The sequence below is a fragment of the Centroberyx gerrardi genome, chromosome 18 (genome assembly GCF_048128805.1).
Source record: "Centroberyx gerrardi isolate f3 chromosome 18, fCenGer3.hap1.cur.20231027, whole genome shotgun sequence".
Lineage (NCBI taxonomy): Eukaryota > Metazoa > Chordata > Actinopteri > Beryciformes > Berycidae > Centroberyx > Centroberyx gerrardi.
The window spans coordinates 10,717,282-10,736,013 of record NC_136014.1 but is presented as its reverse complement, the minus strand read 5'-3'; the positions used below and the strand labels follow the sequence as shown (position 1 = coordinate 10,736,013).

General features: G+C 44.1%; 1 protein-coding gene across 6 annotated transcripts in view; it reads right to left on the bottom strand.

Moving 5' to 3' along the window:
• Window positions 1–18,732, bottom strand: part of utrn (utrophin) — a 182,619-nt gene that overhangs the window by 160,553 nt on the left and 3,334 nt on the right. For 4 of the 6 annotated variants that reach the window (XM_078289960.1, XM_078289965.1, XM_078289961.1 and 1 more), the window contains exons 1-2: window positions 10,020–10,129; window positions 1,332–1,393 (exon numbers count right to left, since the gene is read on the bottom strand). In XM_078289960.1, coding sequence (XP_078146086.1) covers window positions 1,332–1,393; window positions 10,020–10,101 — 144 coding nt within the window. In that variant the 5' untranslated portion in view covers window positions 10,102–10,129. Of the gene's footprint in view, window positions 1–1,331; window positions 1,394–8,412; window positions 8,569–10,019; window positions 10,130–18,732 lie in introns of those variants that run through there. The other 2 variants (XM_078289966.1, XM_078289962.1) reach the window with 2 other exon arrangements.

Genomic DNA, 18,732 nt, shown 5'->3' with positions numbered 1-18,732 from the left:
TCCACATCTTTGTTGTTATAGCAATCAATCAACACTCCAATCAACTAACAAACCACAGGAAATTTGGAATGTGGATTTTAACAGTCAACACCGTAATCAACCCAAACTCCACGGGAAATTTGGATATACATGTGACCGTCAGAGTATCAGAGTTTAGAAATTTATAGTCAATCAACACTCTAATTAACTCACACACCATAGGAAATGTACATGTCAGAGTGGATTGAAGTCTCTTAAGAAGCTAAAAAGTTACATGTATTTAAATAAAATGAGGACTGATATGGGAACGTGAACAACCAAATGCAGAACAGCAGCACGAAACATGATACTTTTAACAGGAATGTTGGCAGGTATCAGAGAGTGTAAAATCTAGAAAACAAGAGGACGAGAAAATTTGGCACGTCTTAGCACTACTACTGTGCTTTTTCAGTGTAAATAACTGAGCTAGAACCACTGAACAATTTGGAGCCATCAACAGCAGACAGAAAACAAATCAGAAGAAGAAAAGACGGAGAGGGGGAGCAAGAGAACAGCAACAGACACTTGGGGTAAGCTGCCCTTTTGAGCCGCACACATATCTATATTAGACCTGTTCGCAAAATCAGCTGAACATAATTCTGCTAATAGGTTGTTTATGGGAGTACATAAAGATAGATAAAAATAAGGCCACACACATAAAGCCATTAACTCTCTGACGAAGCTGTTGCTGGGTAGAGCGATGGACTAGGAAATAAATCAAAACAAAATTATGTGTTTAGCACATAGCACTTTGCTACATGATAAAATGTGGAGCAGTGCAGACCGGACTTGGGTCAGTCATTATTTGTAACTACTCTTCGTGCTTTGTTTTAGCATATTAAGATGAAAGATGGTTATGGTGTGCCACATACTTGCACACATACACACATGAGCCATAACGTTTATACAATGACAAGTAAGTATTTGAAAGTGAATTCAGTCTACTCTTCTGCTAATAGCAAAGCTAGCTGGCTGCAGGCCTTTCTTCCTCAGCATGTTAGCCTCTTCAGCCTGGGAAGAGAAGTTTCAAGCACAACAATCAAGGCCTCCAGGGAAGGTTTTAAATCAGAAATAGACTAACAAAATACTCTGCTGGGATTGAAATAGCCTGCACTTAGTCCTACCACTTCAGCCCCTCTTCATAATGTTCTAGCCCATTTCAATATAAAGTAGATGGAGCATTTTAAGTTTCAAACTCATTAGCTTGGCTTTTAGGGCTTCAGGATTATGAGTCACTTTTCTAGTGCGCCTTAATTAGTGCAATAAAAGTTTGGCATTTGGCTGGAGAACAACTCCACAATGTTTCACATTACCTTGGAGAACTGTGCATTTATCCATTTGGTGAATGTTTTCTTCTGTACTGCATCATGCTCATCTGTGGGGGGAAAAAATAGAGAGAGAGAGACAGAGAGAGAGAGAGACAGAGAGAAAGAGAGGTGAGCAGGTGTATCAAAAATTGGGCGTCGGAACAGAACAGTCAGTGTTGTGATGACAGGAAGGAACATAGTTAACATCAGTCCAAACAGCTTGAAAGTCCATTTTCCAAGCGTTTATTTCAGGACACCAACTGTCCAAATTCTCTCTCGCCCTGACATCCTGGTAATTGTAGCTGCGGGGCTTATGGCTTAAAAGCATAATGATCAATGTGGCTGGGACATTAGAAAATTACAGACAACATTCAAATGGGAACAAAACGAAGCCAGGAAGGGTATGCGGCCGACGTGGACAAAATATCTGTCATGAGGTACGTGATGTCAGAATTAAAGGTCTCTTAACAGCGGCTGGTACCACACCCATACTGGCACACTTTTAAAAAATACAAAAAAAAAACACTTCCATTTGCACGTGTGCACACGCGCTTGCCCATTTATAATGTCCCTCCAGCCTCTGAGTCCAACTGTACAAATATTTCACATTCTCTTCCCGCTTGACTCCCTCCCCTCTCCTCCTTTATTCTCTCCAACACGGCTCTCTAATAAGGCCTCATTGTGTGTCAGGCAGAGGGTCAGCTGCTTTGATGTGCCAGTTCAATGGCTGGCTCCTGTAATGGATCAGAGTAGCCCCATACAAAGCCTCGGACTTCACTTATAAAAACAAGTTTCTGACTTTGTCCTAGATTCCGTCCGTATGATCATTTAAAAGAATATGGAAGAAAACAAACAATTTCAACAGTTATTTCTATATCTGTATCTTGGCCTAGGGTAAAAAAAAAATGTTTTAGCTTATGATGTATCACAGAAAATTGGAGAAAATCACACATAGGGATGAATGCTTCATAAATCACAAGTTCAGCTTGGATTTAGTCGCAAAGCACAAACTTTGTCAGCGGGAAACTTCTATAAATGAGGCCCCTGGAGACCGCAGGCTGGTGCACCTCAGCGGTCAATAAACAGTGGGAAATCCACTTATTTCCATGTGCCCATAAGACATAGCCTACATTAGAATAGAATAGAATAGACCAGCTAATAGAACAGCTACGGTGCCGGTTCAGTGCTTAAAGTCTGTACCAGTTCATCCAGGAGCCGCAGCATTAGGGGGACATAATGTTGTAGAGTTAACTGACCGAACCGTATCAAGGAAGCTAAATCTCAGGTGGGTCTGTGAAGAGATGTTTGAAGCCTCTCCCAGTCTGCATATTTAGTTTAACTGGTTCTCTCTATGTGCCCCTCCTGCTGAATAACCAGCTCATTGAGTTGTCAGTCAGTTTCAGTACCGAACACCTCAGGGAGCGGGTCGAAAAAAACAGAACTCACGTCTGCTTCTGTGTGCGCCGTGACTGGGGTCTATGACTGTAAACTGAAGGTGGAGAAGCGTTAAATGCGTTATGTGTGTGTGTGTGTATGTGCGTTAAACAACCACTGTCATTCAACTAGCCGCTGTGTAAAGCACCATGAACTGAACAAAAGGTCAAAGGTTATGATCACCAGCCCCGGGGGTCGTCGGCTTCTTTGTTTGGGGTGTGTGGAGTGTATGTTGTGTGTGTGTGTGTGTGTGTGTGTGTGTGTGTGTGTGTGTGTGTGTGTGTGTGTGTGTGCAGCCGCTGGCTTGGAGAGCAGGGGCATAAAAACAAGAATGTACCCCAAGGGGAGGCAAGAGGGGAGGGTGAGGGGTGAGAGAGGTGAAGAGGTGAGAGGATGAGATAATAGATGGTAGTAGAAGAGAGGGAGAATGAGGGAAAAGGCAGGCAAGACTGGGTTACCACACATTTTCCATTCATTCAAAATTCAATGATTTGGCCAGACCTTATTTTAGTGACTGGATTTGCAAATTTTGTTCAGTTGTTGAACACATTGTATGCTTAAAAGTGGCTGGGAAATATGACTGTCAACTACATTCTATGGGTTTAATATTATTCTTCATAAAAAAGTATCACAATACATGCAGTGATATGTGTATGACGACATTTTCCATTCTTTTCTAGGCTTTTTGTGAAATTCTCAGATTTTGCGACACCAGGAAATGATCAAATTTCCATACTACCCAGACCTTCCATAAACACTAGGAAGACAGGGAGAGAAGATGACTGGGGACAGGGGCATCAGGTATGGAGAAGCAATGTGGGGGAGAAAGTTAGGTGGAAAGAGACAGCTGAAGGATGAGAGTTGAGGTAGCTAGTGAGAAGCTAGATGACTGGACGCTTTACACCTGTACTTATTTAAAGTGTCAGGAACCATGACTCTGTAAATACCCTCCTGAAGGTCCAGTGACCTTTTTTCCCCCCACATAAATCTGAAGTAGCAAGAATACCACCTGAGTGAGTCTTTCTTGAGTGATGAATAAGAGAAAGAGGCAGCGGCTGAAGGAGGTGAGGGATGAATGTAGAAGGCGAAGGAGAGCAGGATACAGGAGAGACAGAGAAGCCCAGGGGTCGTGTCGTGGAATGAAGGGATGGGATAGTTGACAAAGGGTATAGGCCATAACAGGGGCCACAACAACTGATGGCAATCAATCACAGTGGATAACTAATAGCCAGGATGGCTAGACATGTCCTGACTGAGAGGGAGAGAGGGAGGAAGACAGTTAGACAGCAGACAGAGACAAACAAAGATAGTGAGAGAAAACAGGTAGAGAGGGCAAGAAAGGAGAGAAAGAAGCAGGCAAGAGCATTTAAAAATCAAATCAGTGTCTAGGATGGGGGGGGGGGGGTACAGGTATGCTTTCAACACAATATCAGTTTCCCTTTTATAAAAAGGCCCATGTGGAGGCCTCCTGTCCTTACAGCCATATCAGCACCCCTGCAGAGGGCCTCTGAGGCCCCTGAGGAGAGGGTCCCTGTGGGCTCAGGTCTCCTGGGCTCTCCACCCTGCCACCTTCACAGGACAATACACCCGATTCATGCATGCTGCCCTCCCTCCATCCGTCTGCTGCTCCTGCTCACCACAGCACAGGAATGTCTTACTGCTGGACGGATCAAAGCAGTGGCAGACCGTGTGTGTGTGTGTGTGTGTGTGTGTGTGTGTGTGTGTGTGTGAGAGAGAGACAGAGAAGAAACACCCTCACCAGGAAGATGTACACACACAACTGTACGTTAATAAACCATTACGTAGTGTGACTCACTTTGCTTATGTCTATTTACAACTGTCTGCATGAGTGCTTAGGTTGCCATTATGTAAACAGACGACTTAACTGAAGGGCTTCATGACATTTGTATGATGGAAACAAAAAAACACACTCTCGTAACAAACAGGCTGTTAAATCAGCTATGGTCCTGTACTTAGCTGTGTGTGAATGGCCAGTGGTATGTGTGCTATTCAACCAGGAGACCTCACCTTAGGCACTTCAAGCTTAAGGGCTTGACGAGGTGAGAGGGCCCCTCATGAGACAAACTGAACTAATTTAACGTCTTATAACAGGACACAAGGTATGGTATTACTTTCTATTACAATAATTCGTTGCAATCGGATAAGAGGGGATACACTTAGATTCACCTTATTTGCCCGAATTAAGTTCCACTGTCCGTCCAGCTGGACTCAAAGTTAGATAAAGATGTCTCTCTCGTCCCTTTGGTGTCCTTTGGTATAAAGCGATCACAGTTTGGTAAATATGAGCGTGCTGTGTGCAGTTTATTGATGTCACATTACATGATTTCTGGGTGTTTAAGTTTTTCAAACAGTTATCTCTCACTGCCATTTGGAGCTGCCAACGTGTAAAGTTGCCTAGTGCAGCTTTAAATCATCAAACCTTCAAAATTTGTGATTCTTGCAATAGGAACTATTATTGAGGAAATCAGTTGAGCATGGTCTCATTGTATACAGAGAAGCTATTGATGTATAAATGTTATATAGAAGTGTGACATGTGTTTTCATTCAACAAAGAATGGTACAGAAAGAGTATTGTTTTAGAACCAATATTGAATTTAAGATGCAGACAGTATTAAAAAAAACTCTGCCCAGCCCTTCTGAGGGCAACAGGCAGTAACTTAGTAATGCTGCCAAGCTTTTAGTGGATAACTCACTTTATGGGTCACTTGGTCATATGATAGAGATATCTTATCAGCCAAGTAAGAGGAAGCCAACTATTGAACTAGCAGAGAATGGAGCAAGAGAGTCAGACACATTAGTCAGCAGAACAAATACTCAACCCGGTCAGCTGATCAGTCACCATATTTCACATAGTTGGACCACACGCACTCACACACCCCTAATAAAACCAGAGGGGACAATACAGATGATATACACACATATGCACAGACACAATCGTGTACAGTGATTATGCTGAGAAAGGAAAGTCTCTCTTCCTCAACAGCCAAACAGGAAGTAGTGATTACATCAGGAAGAGTAATCCCACTGGTGTCTTCTCACAGTTCACTGAGCACACACATACACACACACACACACACACACACACACAGCATGAAGACCACAGTGTTGTGTTCCAAGTTATATGCAGGGTTCCCATCCTAAGAAAATGTCAAATTCTCAGACTTTTCCATGACAAGAGCCAAGTATTTCCATGACCTAAAATTTACATGCTCATAGTCTGTTGATGGTGTTTTCTGTCAACAGAAAGGCTTCAATCAATTGCCAGAAAGGCTTATAGAGATGAATGAATTAAAAAACAGCTGAGGACTATAAAAAAATACATGCTGATACAAGTTTAATTTCCTGTAACGTGACCAATCTATTAAATTCTGAGGCGGTCTCTGTTTCTATGTCCAGTGGGGACTCTCTATATGTTAGAAAGACTGAACAGCGCTGAGAAGTAAACCTCAAACAAACCTGAAACTACACAGAACAAGGTGAGAAAAGTAAAACTGCCAGAAAACACACATGTTCAGCAAAAGCCGCAAAGGAGGTGGCCTGGAACACGGGGCAGACGGTCATATAAACTATATAGCCTCATTACACCCAGCCAGGAGAGTGTAACCCTCCCGTCTCACAGGTGGAGAGAGCCTGGGGGGGCGGGGGGAGGCACTGAGGTGAAAATCAAACAAACCATGAGGGTTTCCACGGCAGCACCACACATGTAAACACGAGGGCCCAGAGCTTAGACAAATAGAGATATTTACAAGGTTTAGCCACACCACTGAGCAGCACTGGGCCTTTAGCCAAGCTATAGTTAGAGCTAAAACTCAACGTTTGCTCAAGATTATGACTAGTTTTGGCCTCAGGAAAGCTTTATAAATGCATGTTTGGCCATGGAATGTACACAGTTAACAGAAAAGTTTTAACTTGAGTCCCAATATCAGTTAAGCAGGATACCTCCTGGGGTGTATGTTTGAAAGTTGTCAAGGTGGTCAAAGTCATTGCACCAAAAAAAAAACATTTTTTTTTGTGAAGTTGAATGCAAACAGCATGCTTTTCCCAGGTCTTTGGTAATCAAGCACTAAAGCAGGTCCTTGTCTTGGCTATGAAACACAAGCCTCTCAAGCAGAGGACGCGCTCATAAAAAGTTTCCCCGGGTGAACTTCACCTTGCTGTGAGGCTGGAGAGAGGCACAGCTGTTAGCTGTCTCTCAGTACAGCTCCACCCCTGGCCTATTGGAGGGCACTAATCCTTACACAGGACACACACACACACACACACACACAGTCCTACGACAATCACGCTGATGAGCCTTCAACTCAATCATCTTCCATCACTCAACTTCACCTGCCCTCTCACAATCAATCTCTCTTTTTCACACACATATACGCATACACAAAAACACAAGTTCACATACACCTCAACCCTATTCACAGTTTGACGGCAGAGACGTATTCTATTTTGACTCTGTAGGCTGAGAGGAATGCATAGAATTCCCATAATTTCACACACATTCCTCCCCCCTCCCTCCAACGGTCACTTGTCTAAGCTTGTCCCAGCCGGCGCAGCCTTGTTGACACTCTCCCCTAGCCAAGATCTGGGAATTTGTAGGGAAAACACTCCTAACGTCCAGGAAGATTAACCCATATCCCCACTTAGCGGCTTGAAAAACACTCCTGTGGTGTGTTTAGGTGCGTGCATTGGTGTAATTAGAGGTGAATAGAAAGGTTGGGGGCATCGGGCTTTGGTATACGCAGAGCAGAATGATGAATGCTCACTCTAAAAATTAAACCAACTGTAAATAATTGGCCCAGCTTTTAAAATTAACAGTGAATCAGAAAAGGGAAGATACAACAAATGAAGCATGTATGACTGAGTTTGAATTCAGTAGCATCTGGACAATTCATTAAAATCCAATCAAATCAATCTTTGCTGTTAAATGTGTTTAAAGCCTACTGTGGAATTACACTATGGTGCCACCAATTGCAACACTGTTGCCCCACTACTGGCTTTGTTTACATATTGACTGATAGAACAGAAGACATTGTTTTTGGTCTGAAAAGAGATTTTGATACAAGGACTGACAGACCTTGCATCTTTGTATCCCTATCCTTCAGAGAATGGGGCTGGTGACCAAGAGATTTAAATATATTTAGAGGCTGTAAAAGGTTGGTTTCAAATAGTCATGCCTGTAAACTCTGTACAGCAGTACGTACGACAGAGCTGTATTTCAAGTTCAAATGAATTAGGGCCAATAATGCTCCAAAAAGCTTATTTTCCATTAAGTCAACCCCTGCACGAACATATCTGAATACCTAAACTTGAGTAAATCCTGGATTGCATCTTTATGCCCAAAATGTGTGTTTACCCAAGAGCTGGAGAAAGTTAACAACAGTAAATATCAACTAGTTAAGCTTTGCAAATGACAATCCACTTGAAAACTTCCATCTAGCTCCCATCAAGCAGCCCATTCTACTGAACTGGTTCTAAGCTTCTACATATCTAGACCAGAATGCAGAACGGAACTGAGACAAATTTGTCACTAATGTCCGTGATCTACCACACCTTTGTGGCATACCTGTGACACACCTAATTGCCACCAAGCCATGTGTCACATACCTGTCTGATGATATCTGTCTGATGTGCCTACCTCTGAGTTTGAGCCCGTGCTCTGCCATCTCTCACTGCAGGCCGCCACAATGCCAAACCGGAGAAGCAGCAAACACAAAAAAAAAAAGAGGGGAAGAGATAGACCAAGAGTATCAACGCAGAACAGAATCTCACATTCCTGCCTCCCTCTCCTTCTCTCTCCTCCGACTCTGTCGCTCCTTGACCGGAGAGGGAGGAAAAGATCAGAAGAATGCAGCAGAGGGAGGGGAGAGAAAGAGGGATACTGCCAATGAAAGAGAGAGAGAGAGAGGAGAGGGAGGCAGGGCAGGACAGGACAGGGCAAGCCAGAGGTGGGCAGTCATAATGCATCGTGGGATAGGGGAGGAACACAGAAAACACACAACACTCTGTTAGGCACCATCCCAGCATGCAACAGGACAGAACGCAAAGTGGCCTCCCACGATGGAAAGACACGGAGAGAGGCGCATCGGCCTGAGATCTCTCTCACACACAAACACAAAGAGTAAATAAACGCACACACAGAGAGAACATAGACACAACATAGGATGCTAGGGGAGAAGATACGGTTGGAGGGGAGCCCTGGAGTTGAACGGGTTATTTAACAAGAACATAACACAAACTGAAGACGCTCTAAACTGCAGAACCTGGAAATCTGCCTAACTAATCAGCATTCATGATCAAAGTTCGGGACACACACACACACAGAGCTTGGTCAGAGCCAAAGATGTTGCACAAGCCTTGCCCTTTCCACCACATATCGCGCTTTCCCTTATTCCAATGTTAATATGAAGTCTCTTACAAACTCATGAAACTGCAGTGTCGCTATCACAAGCATATGACACACATGGACTATGATAACAGCATTGTAACACTACTGGATCATAAAATACTCACATTGATCTCAAAAATGTGGAAGTGGGAAAGTTGTTTCATTGTAAAGGCACAATTCAATGTCAATGCTGGTCCAAGCAAACACAGAAATTTAGATGTATCATTGTTGACTGGTTGGATGCGCAAAGGAGTCGAGCCATATAGAGGTGCTGGTGGCGCAGGGCAGCATATCAACACAAACTCCAAATGCATGCAGACAAAGAGGTAAACACATACACACACACACACACACACACACACACACACACACACACGCACTGTCCAGGGACTATTATAATCTCTGAAATCACTCAAGTCTTGGATAATGTTAAATAATTACCATGGTCATATCTTGTAAAAAAAAAAAATACCCTTCCACATTAGCTATTACAAATGATGAACAATGACATTTAACAGAAAACATCAAACATATTGTTGGAGAGTATACAGTACATAGCCAGAAGAGACTAGACTGTGACTAGACTGGCTGGCATTAACTGTTGAGGGTATGCAGGGAGGGACAATCAACTGCTAGTATATTTTGACTGTGACTGCTAAGTTAATATACTCTACCAGACACTTTGGAGGTAGCGACCATCATTTGGAGGTTCTTAAAAGCCCTTTTGGCTGCTAAAATAGTCAGAGTGGCAGATAAAATTTAGAAGTCAAGTGGATAAAAAGCTTAGTTTCCTGCCGTGCCCCTTCGAAATCACTGTTAAACTCCTCCACTTTATACAGATGTGCTCAACCACTTACCCAGCATAGGGCCATTTTCCTGCTTCCCTTTCCTCCTGAAAAAGTTACGCTTTCTCCACGGCAGCCACTTACTCAAATTCATGACGGAAAGAAAGTAAAACAAGAGAAAAAGTTAGAGAGACAGAAACAAAAACAACAAATCCGGAAGAGGAAGAGAAGGTGGTGGTAGAGAGAGAGAGAGAGAGAGAGAGAGAGGAAGTGGAGGTGTGAGCGTTTATCAAGTATGCTGGGTATGTTTACTTGGGGTGCTGGGGCGGCCTGGCTGCTGTGACATCACACACACACACACACACACACACACACACACACACACACACACACACACACACACACACGGCAGGAGGGCGAGAAAAGGGGGTGAAGAGAGCAGGGATTGCTTCAGCTTGTCAATTAAGAGGGAAGTGGCAGGTGACAGAGAGATGGAGGTTTGTGTGTGTGTGTGTGTCTGTGTCCCATACGCAGTGCTGCAGTTGACAGCTGAATCTCCCAAGAAAACACAGAGAGAGTGACTAGGAGGACAGCCCTCGTTCCCCCGCGTCACAGGATGTGACCGCAGATAAACATGACCCGGAGTGACCCGAGCCCTACACACACACTGCCGCTGAGACCGAGAGAGCCTCCTCCTATGCTGCCATGACTAATGTTTACATGAAAGTGAAACCTGCCCTTTGACAATCAAATAAATGACTCACAGATTTAATATTGGTGGACATACAGTCAAAGTATGACATGCCTCCTGACATTTAACACAGGTCTGCGAGCCAGTCCCAGGGAACAGGCAACAGGGCAAAGGCCTGAGTCCATTTGCTCATTGACATATTTAGTCAATGAGGGGCAACTGAATAAACAACTCTATTCCCGCAGAGAAGGAGGGGGGCGGGAGGGGTAAGAGTAGAGAGAGAGAGAGAGTCAGAGAGAGAAAGTTTATTTTCCTGTGTTTTGTTTTCACTCTTCCTTTCCTTCACAAGGAGGAAGAGAAGGCTGACTTTAGCCCGGTCCCCCCGTGACCAACTTCCACCCAGAGTCTGATTGAATTAAATCCACTTCCTTCCACAGAGGGCTGCAGCAGCTGGCCTGGACACAGCACAGAGGAATGAGCTGGGTTGGGTGAGGCTGGCCTTGGCAGTGACTGAAGGAATCAGAAGACCAAAAAGGGACTTCCCACTGGGCTGCATCAGCCATGAACCCAGAGGCAGGCGTCCCTCTCCCTATCTGTTACTCTGTCTCCGCACATCACCCTGAGCTCATCCCTCATAAGCCGTTTGAACGAAGGTACGCACGTTCAAGTGCATATACACAAACACACTTCTCTCTCTCCCTCTCTCTCCCCCTCACACACACACTTACATGTGTATGTGTTGGTTGTCCATCGAATCCAAGTTGGATCCAAGCCACAAAAGGTTCCCATCCTACATGAGATTACATGACATATTATGTCATAAACAATTAGCAATAGATGGGGTTTGGCGAGAGGATCCTGAGTCCTGAATGACCTAGACAGAGTGGAAAAGACCCTGACTAATGTGACCTGACCATGTCACTCCTCAGCTGGCCAACCAGCGACTCCTTCCACAAACCCAAACAACCATAGATACAGATATCTGTATATATAGATAACCATAGATATAACCCCCATAATACATTTACACACACAATAACAGTTAGTCAGCCATCCTCCATAAACAGAAAATCAGTTTCCCTAAAGGGAAAAAATACCTCCTGCGCTCCAAGAGGTAGGTGCTATTTTGATGAAGCGTTGTAATTAACTTTTTTGGTGTACCCATTTTCCCTCAACCTGCCATGTCTACTTCTACTTCAGTTAGTGATTTCCTAAATTTCCCAGAATGCCTTTCAACAACCCCCAGAGAATGTGCCTAAACTTGTTGCACTCAGTATGTGAATAGGGGAAGCAATAGTGATAGCGATAGCATAGTAACAACAACAACAACAGAGCAAGTTTTTCCAGTCAACAAGAGTCGCGCCCCTTACTCAAAACGCAACATGTCTTTTTCTGCATTGCATTCTGGTCTTTTGAGGCTGCTGTCAGTGGAGAAATTGGCATCTCTGCCTCTTCTATGATAGATTTGTCCGTGTATGATTGTGTAACATAACATAACATGTGTACATAACGCTGATGATGGCTTATTGCTGAAACGTGTCCGTCGTTTGTGCTCTATAGCTGCCCATTCAATTATAAGACAAAAGGACTAGGGCTGCAGCTATCGATTATTTTAGTAATCGAGTATTCTACCGATTATTCCATCGATTAATCGAGTAATCGGATAAGAAATACTTTTGCTTTATTAAAGAGCAATAGTAAATATACAAAAGAGAAAAGCTGTCCGCACGAAGCTGTCCATACGACACTGTGATTTACTGAAAACGAGGTGAAATAATAATTATTATTGATATTTATTACTAGGCCTAAATATCATACAAGTTCATAAGACTGGCTAATGTACATTTATTTGCTATGTTGAAGGGTTGCCCTACACCTGCTGACCCTACTCACTGCAATCAAACTAAACTGAATATACCTGCTGTATTGGACTGGTGCATTTTAGGCTCCAATTGCTACTTACACCACCTGATATTTTGCTTTCTGGGGTATTTTATGAATCACTGTGAGGGGAGTAGGTGTGTGTGTGTGTGTGTGTGTGTGTGTGTGTGTGTGTGTGTGTGTATGTGTGTGTGACTATCATAATAATAACATGAATGAAGCTCAGGCTTTCACAAATTGACTGCAGCATTTTATTTTCTGTGGTTATTTTCTTGAGCAAAACTTAGCTAACTTAGGGACATCATAACTAGCCACCATATTGATTTACGTTCTTAACTAGCCATTACATATAGCCATAATTAACGTGCATTCTTTACTAGCCTTCATCTCATCCCGTTTTAATATTAAGTGCTGACTCCGCCCACCCGGCCAGTTTCGGCGTACGCCGGTAGCAATTACAAGTGGACCCTATCCTACAGTCCCTGCTCTCAGCGGAGGGAGGGAGCTACGCTGTGTGGGAAGCGCTGTGATCGTCAGACCTCTCTGGATTAGACAAGTAGAGAAAACCGGCATCAGCCGAACCAATTTATTGCCAAATGCTTTGGGATTCAACACATTAACATTGCTTCCCATGGTCAGAAAAAGTCGGCAGATTTGTCGCTAGTCGCTTTTGAGAAATAAAGTCGCCAGGGGGGTCTGAAAAGTCGCTAAGTCTAGCGACAAAGTCGCCAAGTTAGCAACACTGGATCCGAAACTTTGGACACTTTCTGTCGTTTTCTCTGGCCTGTCTCTTCTCTTCGCCCCTCGCTATTTTCTCTCTCTCCAGCGCGTTGTGCAACAGTAATAATCATCCGTGCGAAACACTGAGTGTGTATATAGTTATATGGATTAAACGAAGCTTCGATGCAAAGAATTTGCATCGATGATTTTTAGTAATCGAGTTACTCGAGTTTCTCGAGGAATCGTTTCAGCCCTAAAAAGGACATTATGAGTGCTGGCTTTTCTTTCTTCATTGATTGTGTAACAGCCCTCGCTCTTTGATCTTAAGGAACTGACACCAAAACCTGACATACATGTTGATGTTTTATATCGCTGAAACGTTTTCTGCTATCAAACTTGTAGCTTCTAGCTAGAAATATCTCAACATGACATCAAGGTGCCTACGTTTGGCCAGTTGTCTGCAGGAATAAGAAAAATACATCAGAAAATGGACCCAGAAATGCAAGGTACATTGCCAATAGCTGTTTTTTACAATGTTAAAGAGTAGGGTGGATTTTTTATTTAAAAACAAGGCCACAATATAGCAAAAACAATGCTGCAAGTTCAACTAGTGGCAGTGGCAATCATGGCTAAGTTGCCCAGACACACAAATACAAATATACACAGACAGGAGATGAGTCAGTGGTCCGGCCTACATCCAAGAGAAAGAAATGGAACATGGAAATCTCCCACAATGCCACAGGCCTCCGCCCAGGGCCTTGGAAGAGTCGTTAGAAGGAGGCTTCCACCCCTTCATCCTCAGAATCTCTCAAGGCCCATACCATGTAACCACAACATCTTGGGTTCACATCCAGCCTGGGACGTCTGTAGCTTGTCTTCCCCCTGTCTGTCTCCCTCTACTGTGACCTAGCCAATACAGGCAAAATACCAAAAACAAAAATCTCTCAATCGATGCCCCATCTCAAAACCCTTCTCTTGTCTATGCTTCATTGGAATAATCTGTCTTTGATTTGTAACAGTCTACACTCCATGGTCTCTGGGGCTACAGATTTTTGGTATCAACATGGTATCAAAAAGCTTTAAAATCTGGAATAAGATCTCTTGAATGAGATCTTTGAAATTTTGCCTAACTTCTGGGTGTTTTTAATTGAAGAAATCAAGTGAACCTGTGCTAAACCTGTTTAGAGGAGTAAATGGTATGTAATAATGGTATGCATGACGACATATACTTCCATTTTTTCAGCATGGAGATGTATTAAAAAAGTATAGTTTTAGCACCAATATGAAACTTGAATGGAACTAGATAGGGAGGGATTCAATCCCTTGAAGTAATTTACTTAGTACAGAAATGCTGCTGTAGCTTTAAAGGGTTAATCTGAACTCTCTCTGGGCCTCAGCCTGTTTTTTGTTTTAGTAAATCCTCTTGTGTCATGCGAGGGGTCAGAAGGTAGATTGGGCAACATGGCTTTGTAGCCCTAATGAGCAAGGCAAGGGGGGAGAGGAGGGGGGTTTGAACTAGGAGGAGGGGCAGCTTTGGAAAGGGAGATTCATGAAAAGAGGAGAGGAGGGTGTGTGTGTGTGTGTGTGTGTGTGTGTGTGTGTGTGTGTGTGTGTGTGTGTGTGTGTGAGAAAGAGAGAGAGAGAGTGTGTGCCTGTGTTTCCAGCTGTTTGCCCTCATGGAACAAGTGAGACACAGAGGTTAAAGCATTCTCACTGAACATGGACACACACACACACACACATACACACACACACACACACATACACAAGTACAAACGGCCTAACAACCACAGGGGACTTTAAAAGTACACTGATCATTTTCTGCCATTTCCAGCCTACTCTAGAAGAGTTTAAATGTCATCTGTGCTGGGTGGGGTGTCTGTATGCTGAAACACACACACACACACACACACACACACACACACACGTACCAAAGAAGCAGAGTCCCACACGCAACCGCACCCAGGGGAGATATTTTGGCCAGTGCCTCCATTCCCAAATTTCCAGCCAGGATTTTGGAGAGCTCCTTCCTTCCCTCCCACTTCCCACACACACACACACACACACACACACACACTTGTGTCTATATTGCTGAGCTGACACAGCCTTTCCCATACACACTAAAATCAAAATACACTCATGAGAACTCAATGACCATAGAGCCATAGGAGAAATTACAGTTCTGACACCAGAGAGAGAGAAATACAAATAATGGGCATCATAATCACCTCATGGAGGGGTGGCCATGGATGGAGAGAAAGGACCTTTGTTTTGGTTTGGGTCGCATGCTACCCACACATGCATGTGCACACACAGTGTGTTTGTGTCTCCACAAATCTGTGTGTTGGTCTCTCAGTGAGTCTCTCATTGACAGCTGGATATGGTTGTTATGCCGTAGCTATGTGCTGAAAACTACTCCCTGCAGCGTCTCTACTGACATAGATAGCCTTAAAGCTATGGAATGCTGTCTATTTGACTATGTGTAAACTGATAATCCAATCTCTCTCTCTCTCTGTCTCTCTCACACACACACCACTTGAAATGTTTCCAAGTACATGGTCCACCCTACTGCGACTGCCAAGACCAGAATTTAGGCTACATGACATGCAGCTGAGCTAGTAGGGTGACAATTCTTTAGGGAAATCATTCTAACATCTAGCTTGGTACCACACCCTCCACACCCTCCGTTTGGTGACTTTCACATTCCTGTCTGCTAACCAATATCTCCTCCATTATGCTGTCTCTCACACCCACAGACAATACGTAAGCTGATGGTCTGGTCTAGCTCAATGGGTAGAGCAGAGAAGGTCAGGGGTCACTGGTGCAACCCATGCTATACACTCACACATACATGAATGCACCCACCACACAGATACACACAGAACAACAATCCATCAAGGTGAGAGCGAGAGAAGGCATGGTCGTGAGTGAGAGAAAGAGAGGCAGAAACAATAGAGGAGACAGAGAAAGATGGAGAAGAACAGGAGCAGGTCAGGTAACCAGAGCCGCCTGAGTGTGTTTTTTAGCAGGCTCTTCCACAGCAGAGCTCTCAAGTGACAAATAAACACAGAGAGGAAGAAGGTCAGGTGTAGGTGTGTGTGTGTGTGTGTGTGTGTGTGTGTGTGTGTGTGTGTGTGTGTGTGTGTGTGTGTGTGTGTGTGTTTGGGTAATGGTTGTTAAACAACAGCCCAAACCCTGTGGATGATATTTGACCTTTCACCTTTGTCTCCACTTTGCGTAATGGGTAGGGGGAAGGGACGTGCACAGGCAGGCCAGGTAGGGCAGGGGGGAAATAGGCTAAACCAAACAGACCTGCGTCAAATAGTATTTGCAAATAATTCTTAGCATTTGTTTTAGCCTGTATGGAGTACCAGATGGGTGTGGTTTGCCACACAGCAAAATATACCAAGTACCAAAGAGTTAAGCTTATTTTAAAGCCAATTTTAACTTTTCAGTGACTTATCTGACACCTTCTGAATTGCTCGAATACGGTTATTTTAAACCCCACCCATCTGGTACTCCAGGTAGGTTAAAACAATCGCCAATAATTATTTGACCTAGGGTATGAGCCCTAAACGAGAACGCATATACAGGTAGGTGATAGCCATTTTCCATCACACTTTAACCCAACACACACTAATGCCAACAGATAGCAGGCACAGTGTCATGTATGCTCCTAGAGTCACTTTTCCCAGAACCGCTGCTTTCACCTGCTTCACACGTTTTCTACCCTGCCCCCTCTTTCCTCTCTGTCCCTTACGCTCTGTCTTTCTTTCCCTCCCTGGTCCATTGTGGGCTTACATAACAACTTGACACGCTGGAAAACATGAGCCCCCGTCCACCTCCCCTCTGAGTATTTGAGCATGAGTGTGCATATGTCTGTGAAAAGGGACAGAGTGTCTGGCTTGCTGACCTCCATCACAGGAGGCAGAGGGACAACACACACACACACACACACACACACACCCCTGCCCCAACATACTCTGTCGTAGTGATCTCACCATAATCCTAGTTTACGGTCGGAACACCCAGCAGCTAAAATACTTAAAACTTAACTTCAAAATCACAGACTGATCATTCTCTCCACAAGACCAGGGCGACCGATGATAATTTCCTGTCAATCAGTAATGATGACAAGAAAATGATGACTTAGGGGTGTGTGTGTGTGCGTGTTGCGGAGCTGTTATGACAAGGAAATTGATAGTGTATGAGGCAAGTATACAGTCCACTGCTCTGAGAAATTCTATAACGATTCAAACACACACACACACACACACACACACTGAGGCTTACAACAGGTATGGAGATCACATGAACGAGTGCATTAATGCCTCGCGAAGACCCCCGCTCCCTCGCTCATCTCAGCTGTGAAAACATCCTTCCACCTGCCCACCCCACACACACACACACACACACTCTAGCCTGTAGCTCACCTGCTTGTCAATCGCCACCCAAATCCCATGCCTCAACTCAACGTAGACTACAAATCTCTCTCTTTCTCGCCATCTTTCTTTCCCTCTCAATTTCTCACACCACACTCAGGCTCCACAGTGTGTTGGCCACAGTCTGTTTGGCTGCGGAGGGATCAGTGTTTAGAATCAGTCTCTGTAGTTTATAAAAACCTGGCCACCTAAAAGCCGTTAAGTGTCTCTCTGATGATAAAAAGGACGAGTGTGTGTGTTATGTGTTTTCTTGGGGTGAGGCCATGTTCCACGTGTCCTGGTGAAAAACAAGTTGTTTTCCAGAACTTTCCCTTTGGCTTGGTGCTCTGTGAAGTGTACGGCTGTTTCCCCTGTTAATAATTGTTTATCCTAACTAACCCGGTTTAACAGAGTTCACACTCGCTGAATGAGGGGGGGAAAAATACCTGATTTCAGCCGCATTCATGTAAACCCACTGACTACCACAAATACAACACAAGCCCATCCGCCGAGTGAAGACAACAGTGGTGCTGCAGCCTGCAGATTGCATCAATACAACCGCGCCCGCTATATTTCTTGGGTTGTTTTTAGTGAGTGGCTAAGTAGCTACGTGCTAAATTTTCCCCTCTTCACCATAAAAGAAAACATTACTTTTGGGGTTGCTAGGTAACCTGAATCCTTGTAAGAAAAGCATTGTGGTCTGGAGACAAGCGTTGTAAATTACAAACTCCATCGGCACGGTGGAATTCCTGGCCCGGAATCCGCCGGCGTTCCGAGGCTGGGCTCCGGTCCCATTCCTGAGACTGGAACCTAAAACCACTAGGGAGCAGGGAAAGCTGCCACATGGACTGAATGGGGAGGACTTATCTACCATCACCATCACCATCACCATCACCGTCATCATCATCATCATCAGGGACAGAGTGGAGGGAAAACCCACCAAAATTCAGTTGACCCACCTTTTTATATGCGGAATAGTTTACCCTCTTTTTTTACTTCACATCATGTCAAGTAAATACTGTGCTTACCTTAAATGTTTGCAATTTGAATGTGTGTTCAACTGTCATCTCAC